The sequence below is a fragment of the Psittacula echo genome (genome assembly GCF_963264785.1).
Source record: "Psittacula echo genome assembly, chromosome: 22".
In the NCBI taxonomy this organism is placed as follows: Eukaryota; Metazoa; Chordata; class Aves; order Psittaciformes; family Psittacidae; genus Psittacula; species Psittacula echo.
Window position 1 is genome coordinate 1,427,491 of NC_137758.1, and position 8,225 is coordinate 1,435,715.

The window sequence follows — 8,225 nt, forward strand, 5'->3', positions numbered from 1 at the left end:
CCTCCTGGCAGCCAGGCAAGCTGGGAATGAGTACACTGGATGGTCCAGCACAGGTGTGCAGAGGCTGCTGGTGTGTTAGGAGAGTTTGCTCTCCAGGATAAAGCTGCTGTGCTGCTGGCTGAGCCCAGCACTTCGCTCTGGATTTGGGCCCTCTGATTTCCCAGCTCTTGGGTGTAAAGGGGCACTGACAGGGGCCCCCATGGAACACCAGTGAAGATGTTCTGCATCCCCTCGCAAGCCCGCAGGCATGCACAGACAGCTCAGTGATGGCACCGCAAATCCCAGAGACAGCTCTGGTCACCACAATGAGCTGGGCTGGAGGGGGCCCAAGGCAGTGAAGCAGCCGGGGGATGCGAGCCTATGGTGGCTGGGGGGGATGCAGCAGGGTGGGATGAAGGAAGCTGAGAGGAAGGAAGCCTGCAGTGTCCCTGCGCAGAGCCTGGGCAGTAACAAACAGGAAGAGTGGCAGCGCTGCGGCAGCAGGCACTGACAGGAAGGATGTGCAGTGCCCCACGGGCAGACCTGTCCTACCTGAGCCACAGCCTCCCCAAGCACATCCCCTTCCCTGCTCTGCTGGGGTTCCCCTGAAATGCCCAAGGACGACCCTGGGTGCAGGAGGGGTGGTGGAGGGCACCTACCAGGGAATAGGGTAGGCAGCCAGTGCGGCGGCACAAGGACCACACTGTTTGTGCCAAGCAACGAGAGTGAGAGGCACCAAGCCCTGGCTTGCCCCATGGTGGGATGGGGAACCTGAGTAAAGGGGATACCAGGGAGACAGGGATGAGGACTCCAGGTTGGATGGGGCTTGGAGCAAGCTGCTCTAGTGGAAGGTGTCCCTGCCCGTGGCAGGGGTTGGAGCTGGATGAGCTTTAAGCTCCCTTCCAACCCAAACCAGGCTGGGATTCTATGACTAAGCCATCCTGGCTCCCTGTGGGGCAAGTGAAGCCTGATGTCCCCAGAGCAGGGCCGGGGCCATGCAGATGGAGCTGTGGTGCTGTGGCCGGTACATGTGTGGGTGACAAGGGAGGGTGGGCGGAAGAGGGGAGGAAGCGGCAGAGCAGCAGCTCCTTTGATAAGCAGCTTCCTGAATCCTTTCAGACCGTGGCTGTCACTGATGCACGCGGTGCCCGTGCGCCCGTGCCGAGGCCAAGAGAGCCGCCGCCATGGGCAGCAGGTAGGCAGCCCCCCGCACACCCGGAGAAGGGACCCCATGGGGCAGCTTGGGGCAGGGCTGGGATGCTGGGCAGGGTGATGGGTGATGGGATGCTCTCTCTGCATCAGGGGCTCTTCCAGGGCCCTCCTGCCTGCCGGGGGCTTGGCCGGGTCATGTTCCAAGTGTTTCCTGGCTGGTGGGTGAGGGATGGGGCTGCTGGGGCTGGAGCTGCTGCTTTCTCCAGTCGCATCTCCCCAGCTCTCCTAGGGAGCAGCCGCCCTTGCCCTGCCTGGCAGGGGATGCTGCAGCAGCACAGTGCCTCTAGGGCTCCCTGCATGGGGCATGGGGATGGTGTGCGTGGCAGCGGCAGCCTGGCTGCCCCCCAGCAGTGCTGTGGGGCAGCAGGGAGTGATGGGGATAAGCTTCTCTCTGAGCCGCGCTCCCAAAAGGCACAGCCACAGCATGGACCCAGCTCTCTGCAGGACCCCCCTGAGCTGATGGGGTAGCTGGGGTCCCACTAGTTCACAAGCAGGAGCTTCAATGCCAGCATCCCATGTCCCTTTGGATCTGTTTCCTCCTCACAGAGGGAGCTGGGGATGGGAAGGAGCCTCCTGATCCCGTGGTGCTGCCGGCACCGTGAGGAGCTCTGCCCAGAGCATCACCTGCATCTCCATGTCCCTACAAGGTTCTGTCCTGGGGCTGGTGGAGCTCAGTCACCCTCCCTCAGCAGGGCAGCCCCATCGCCTCTTGCTCAACCACCCAGATAAAGCAGTTTCCTCTTGACAGTTGCTGAAACCTGAGGGATGGATGAGGCAGCCCCAGGGTCATCCCTCCCTTGTCAGAACCACGAGGCTGGCGAGGGTGCCTGACCCTGTATTTCCCAACAGCAGGAGCCGGCTAGGCTCCTTGTGGTGTCTCAGCCCACCTCGTCTCACCTTCCCAATGCTGCTGTGCTCATGCTCTGCCTCCTCCCCACCAGGCCATACAGGAGCAATGGGGAAGGTCTGGAAGCACAGGGCAGTGTGTGCTTCCTATGGATGTGGAAAGCATCTTGGACTCCCCCAAAACCAGTGCACGGGGCCTGGGTGTCCTCCACTTGGTACAAGCAGACGCCATGCTCAGTGGGTGCCCCTGTGGTCTGCAGTGCTGCAAGCATTCCAGAGGGTGAACACGCTGGGATCTCTCCCTGTGCCACCCACCCACATGCAGGGGTCATGGTTTCAGGGTGACCGGTGACTTGCTTAGGGACCGTCTGCCGGGGGGGTCCCCGGCATCACGGAATCCCTCAGACCTGCCTTTTCTTTTGCAGCCGCTTCTCCTCCGATGGCTGAGGGCCCCCTGCATCCGCTCCCTGTGCTTCAGGACCAGGGCTTCGTGGCTGCCGCAGCATGGTACAATCCTGCTTGGTGTGTTCTAGCTGCAGTCTGACAGCGCGGGCGGCCGGGACAGCCATGGACAAGGACAAGCCCAGTCCCTCTGCCAAGAAGCATGTGCGCCTGCAGGAGAGGTGAGAGGCTGCAGCCTGACCCCCGCACTGCCCGCTCAGCACAGGTACCCACGGCGCTGCTCATCCCCAGGCCTTGGGCTTGCCCAGGCTTCTGTACCCCAGCCCAGCCCTGCCGCCTGCTGCCCCCCAGCTTGTGCAGATGCCAGCAGAGGGTGAAATGCCCCAGCTTGTTCCTTGTTCCTCACCCCTGCATCTTCCGGGCTCTCTGCCTTTCTTATCACAGAATCACAGAATCATAGAATCATAGAATAGTTTGGGTTGGAAAGGACCTTAAGATCATCCAGTTCCAACCCCCTGCCATGGGGCAGGGACACCTCACACTAAACCATGGCACCCAAGGCTCTGTCCAACCTGGCCTTGAACACCACCAGGGATGGAGCATTCACAACCTCCCTGGGCAACCCATTCCAGTGCCTCAGCACCCTCACAGTAAAGAATTTCTTCCTTAGATCCAATCTAAACTTCCCCTGTTTCAGTTTGAGCCCGTTACCCCTTGTCCTGTCACTACAGTCCCTGATGAAGAGTCCATCCCCAGCATCCTTGTAGGCCCCCTTCAGATACTGGAGGCTGCTCTGAGGTCTCCACGCAGCTTCTCTTCTCCAGGCTGAACAGCCCCAACTTTCTCAGCCTATCTCCATACAGGAGGTGCTCCAGCCCCTGATCATCCTCGTGGCCTCCTCTGGACTTGTTCCAACAGTTCCATGTCCTTTTGATGTTGAGGACACCAGAACTGCACACAATGCTCCAAGTGAGGTCTCACGAGAGCAGAGTAGAGGGGCAGGATCACCTCCTTGGACCTGCTGGTCACGCTCCTCTTGATGCAGCCCAGGATACGGTTGCTTTCTGGGCTTCATCCTCTCTTATTCTCTGCCTGGCTTTTGCTCGGTGTGGGGTGGTTCCAGTTGATGGTGTGGCAGCATGGGGTGCAGAGGCTCAGCCAGGGACCCCTTTGCCATACAGGAGGGGCTCCAACATGTCACTGATGCTGGACATGAGCCTGCTGGGGAGCGTGGAGCCCATCCAGCCCGTCTGCACGCCGCGGGACATCACACTGCAGTTCCTGAGGACATCCAGCCACGTGCTGCGGACAGAGGAGCTCCAGCAGCACACCCAGAGCCTGACACAGCTCCAGGAGGAGTTTGCGGTGCGATGCTCCCCTCCTCTCTCCTCCCTCACAGGAGGCAGAGGCTGCAGTGATGGGGCTGGCAGGGGGGACAGCACCAAGGGAGGCTCTGAGCCCAATGGTGCCAGGGAAGGGGATGTGGGCAAACAGAGCTGAGGGGGGCCTTGGGTATTCCCTGCCTGCCCACTCCCTGGTGCACACAAGTCCTGTCTGTGCCCCTGTGCTGACCTCCCAAGCCAGGCTCTCTGGAAGGTGTCCCCCACATCTGGGGTAAGGACAGGGCTCGTCTCAGCAGCTGGGACACTGTAAGGTCCCTGGGTTAGCCCTGTGTCTCTGTGGGACCCGCTCTGCCCCCACGAGGGGACACAAGCAGCAGCAATGGGGTTTTCCTCATCGTTGTGCTCTGCCCCTGCAGAAAATCCCACCCAACTTTGTGAGTCCGGAGGAGCTGGAGATCCCTGGACGCGCCTCCAAGGACAGATACAAAACCATCCTCCCCAGTAAGTGCCGCCGCATCCCTTTACCTCCCATTGGAAAGGTGGTGGGGGGGTGCCCCCGGGTGTTTGTGCAGAGCAGGGGTGCGCTGTGGGGAGCTGCTCCCTGGGTTGTACTCCCAGGATCACCTGGGATGGTCCCTGCCGTGTGCGGCCTTGCATGTCCCAGGGGCATGGCACCGGGGGTGTAAAGGCTGGGAATGTTACAGGAGGACTTATTTGGGCTCTGCTCAGGCCCTGGGGGTCATTGCCTGGCAGCTGAGTTACCCCACATCTCACTGCGGTACCGGGCATGCCTGGCCATACCCTGCCATGGCAGTGAGGGTGAAGTGGGGCAAGAAGCGGCTTGAGGGAGGGTGCAGACAGCTCTGAGCTGGAGGACTCAGCCTCAACCTCTGGACCTGAGGCAGGGAGGATGGAGAGGGTCAGGGTCCTGAGGTGCTGCCTTCTGTGTCTTGCAGATCCCGAGAGCCGGGTCTGCCTCCGGAGGGCAGGGAACCAGGAGGAAAGCAGCTACATAAATGCCAACTACATCACGGTGAGCATCCTGCCTGCTTGGACAGCAGTGGTCCCCCAGGTGCTGCCGCCCGCAGCATCACAAGGCATCAGGCTGTAGACCCTTTGGTGCACAGTGCCACACTGGGACCCGCACGTCGCGGCACACACTGTGTGGTGGCCACAGGACTGGTGGGACCCAGCTGGGACTATCCCAGGTCCCAGGCAGAGCAGGGCTGGATGGGCTCTGCTTGTCCTTAAGGGAATGCCTGCAGTGAGGATGCTGCTCCCTGCATTTCTGCCTCGCCGGGATGTCCATCACCCTGGGTATCATCACCCCGGGTATCATCACCCCAGCAACCTGGGGATGCTTGCAAGGTGCTTGGGTGCACATGGCTTGCTTCATGGGCTTGCCCCTGGATTGTGGGACCAGAAGGATGGAGAGGACGTCCGGTAGTTTCTGATCAGACCTATAAAAGCATTTCAAGGACAGGTTTAGCAGGAAATAGCCTGTGTGGTTCAGTCTGTAGAGGAAGAAAAGCACCATGAGGGCTGCAGCAGCCTGGAGACGGGCTCCCCCCACACATCAGGGTCCCCCTGCACCATCACCATTGGACTATGTGCTTGGCAGGGCTATGCAGGGCGGCCCCGGGAGTACATTGCCACGCAGGGACCCATGCTGAACACTGTGAGCGACTTCTGGGAGATGGTGTGGCAGGAGGAGGTGCCCCTCATCATCATGATAACCGAGCTCCAGGAGCACAAAGAGGTACCGCTGTCCTTCCCCAGCCGGAAGCCAAGGATGGGTTGCGGTGATTACAACAATAGAGGGTTCTGCAAGACCAAATGTGGGGTCTGAGCAGGTTCTCTCCCCTCACACGTGGAGGTGGAGAACCCCAGGGCTGCAGCCTTGGCCCCCCTTCTCCTCATGTGCTCTGGGCATCCTTTGCCAGTGGGATAATAGGATAAAGAGATTGGGGCAACCCCTGGGAGAGGAAGCAGCCGACAGCAGCATCCTTCCAGGCCTGAGCTGCTCTGCTTCTGGGCTGGGAGCTCTCAGCCAGTGGATCCGGGCTGGGCTGGGAGCTGGCAGCACCTTGAACCCTGGCTCTGTCCAAGCAGAACCTGCATGGGGGGGGTCCCCCTCTCTGTCCTGGTGATGTCCTGCCTCCCTTCCCTCCCCGGCTGGCAGAGCATCCCTGTGTCCCCACCGCAGGCTGGGTGCCTCGAGCATCAACACGGCCCAAATCCTGCCCTGTTCTTCCAGAAATGTGTCCACTACTGGCCCCAGAAGGAGGGCACCTACGGCCCCTTCACCATCCGGGTGCAGGGGCTGAGCGACTGCACGGAGTACATGGTCCGGGATCTCTCCATCCAGGTGGGTTCGAGCTGCATCCTGGGGGCAGAGGGGGAGCTCAGCAGGGCCGGGCAGTGCCCGCAGCATCCCCAGGCTCTCTGGCAGGAGGGCACCACTGTGAGAGCAGAGCAGAGGGTTCATGGCTCTGAGAGCTGGATCTTAGGAGCCTCAGGCAAAGGAGGGGGCTGCAGAGCTCCTGCCTGCCCAAGGAGGTCTCTCCTGGGTGAATGGCAGAGGCTCAAAGGGGGATTCAGAGGAAAAGAGATGAGATGGATGCTGGCTGCCCAGCCTCTGCTTGAGCTGGACTTCATCTGCCCCAGCCTGGGAACTGCTCCCACATCCTCATTTCTCTTTCTTCCGTGCTGGGAAAGCTCGAAGGTGAATGCCGCCAGGTCAAACACATCCTCTTCCCTTCCTGGCCGGACCAGCAGACGCCTGAGTCAGCCAAGCCCTTGCTGCACTTGGTGTCCAAGGTGGAGGAGACCCTGCAGGCTGCAGCCAGCCCAGGACCCATCGTTGTGCACTGCAGGTAAGAGCTCCCCCCTCACCCAAGCCCCTGTGTGCTCCTCACCTTGGGGTCGGTCTGCAAATGCTGAAGGGCAAAATGCGAATGCTCCTGACCTGGTCCTGCTGTGCTGCAGGGGTCCCAGGGTGCAGCATCCCCATAGCAGAGTTGTTCAACCTGCAACGGCAGCAAACCAAGCCAGGAGCATGTTCAGCTCAGCCAAAGGATCCTGTGGGTGCTGAGCGCAGCTCTGTGTGTCCCGCAGCGCAGGCATCGGACGGACGGGCTGCTTCATCGCAACCAGGATCGGGTGCCAGCAGCTGAAGGACAAGGGGGAGGTGGATATCCTGGGAATCGTGTGCCGTCTCCGCATAGACAGGTGGGTGCTGGGAGCAGGGGCCTGCTGGGGAGGGATGTGGGGATGGACATCACGAGGGGGCACGGGGATGGGTTTTGATGGAGAGCAGAAGGGTTGCTGAGAGATGCAGATGGGTCGATAGCAAACGAGTCCCCAGGGCCGGGCTGGTTTTCCTGTTGGGGCTATCGCAGCTCTGGGGACATCAGGACATGAGGGAGAGGAGAGCAGCTCTGAGCCTGGCAGCCAAGTCTGCTCCTTCCAGCTCAGCCACTACATCCAGAACCACTCCATTTTGCCCCTTTTCACTGGTAAAAATCAGAGCCAAATCCGCTGCTGACCTGCATTGTGCACAGCCCAGCGCTGCTTCTGAGCCTGAATACTCTTCAGACAGCGCTGGTGCCTATGCCAGAGGTAACTGGACGTGGTGGATGAAGCAGGAATGTTTGTGCCCGGGAAGCAGGGAGCCAGGGATGGGGCTGTGGGCTTCGGGAGGTGTCAGTGGGACCTGCCTTTCCCTTGCAGAGGCGGGATGATCCAGACGAGCGAGCAGTACCAGTTCCTCCATCACACACTGGCTCTCTACGCTTCCCAGCTGCTGGAGGCGGGATGCTGGTAACTTCCACCAGAGCAGCAGCAGGAGCATCCCTCAGGATGAGCAAACCCATGGGGACTCTGTGACCCTGGGGACGAGCAAGGTTCGACAGGTTCACACGAGGGATTCAGTGGGTGCTTGAGGTGCCCGCTGCTGCTGGCTCCGGGCAGATTTCACCTATGGAAAGAAGCTTTGGCTTTCAAAACGAGCAATGGGAACCTCCTGGAGCAGTGCAGAGGAGCTGAAGCCGGGTGAGCACCGGGAGCACTGTTTGCCTTTTAGCTCCATGGGGATGCTCACCCCATGAGACCCAGAGCTGGCAGAATCACCCTGCAAATAACCAGAGCTCCCTCCTGACTGAGCATCACCTGTGGGCAGGGCTGGGCTCGCTCCAAACACGCGCTGCGATGCTCTTCTTACTAAAGACACCCCTCGATGATGTGGTACAAGAGGGGTGCAGTTGGTTGCCTGCAATACAAGGCTTGCTTTCCTCTCCACCTTTAGGCAACACCTCAACAGCCTTAAAGTAGGGGAGGTTCCTATGTGCATCTTCAGTTCCACAAGCGATGTGTACCCAATTGCCTTCTGTTACACAGGGAGGAGGGTTTGAATCGTTGAGGCTTTTTGCTGAAATCAGAACA

General features: G+C 60.3%; 1 protein-coding gene across 1 annotated transcript; it reads left to right on the forward strand.

The window, feature by feature from the left end:
• Positions 1–2,541: 2,541 nt before the first annotated feature.
• On the forward strand, positions 2,542–7,627 carry PTPN7 (protein tyrosine phosphatase non-receptor type 7; the record flags this gene model as incomplete). The annotated part of the gene is made up of 9 exons (XM_080632995.1): positions 2,542–2,660; positions 3,621–3,804; positions 4,199–4,283; positions 4,739–4,815; positions 5,404–5,541; positions 6,040–6,150; positions 6,501–6,658; positions 6,900–7,013; positions 7,515–7,627. 9 exons carry the CDS (start codon positions 2,542–2,544, stop codon positions 7,606–7,608), a joined length of 1,080 nt encoding a protein of 359 aa, XP_080489121.1. The 3' UTR covers positions 7,609–7,627.
• Between the last annotated feature and the right edge of the window lie 598 nt (positions 7,628–8,225).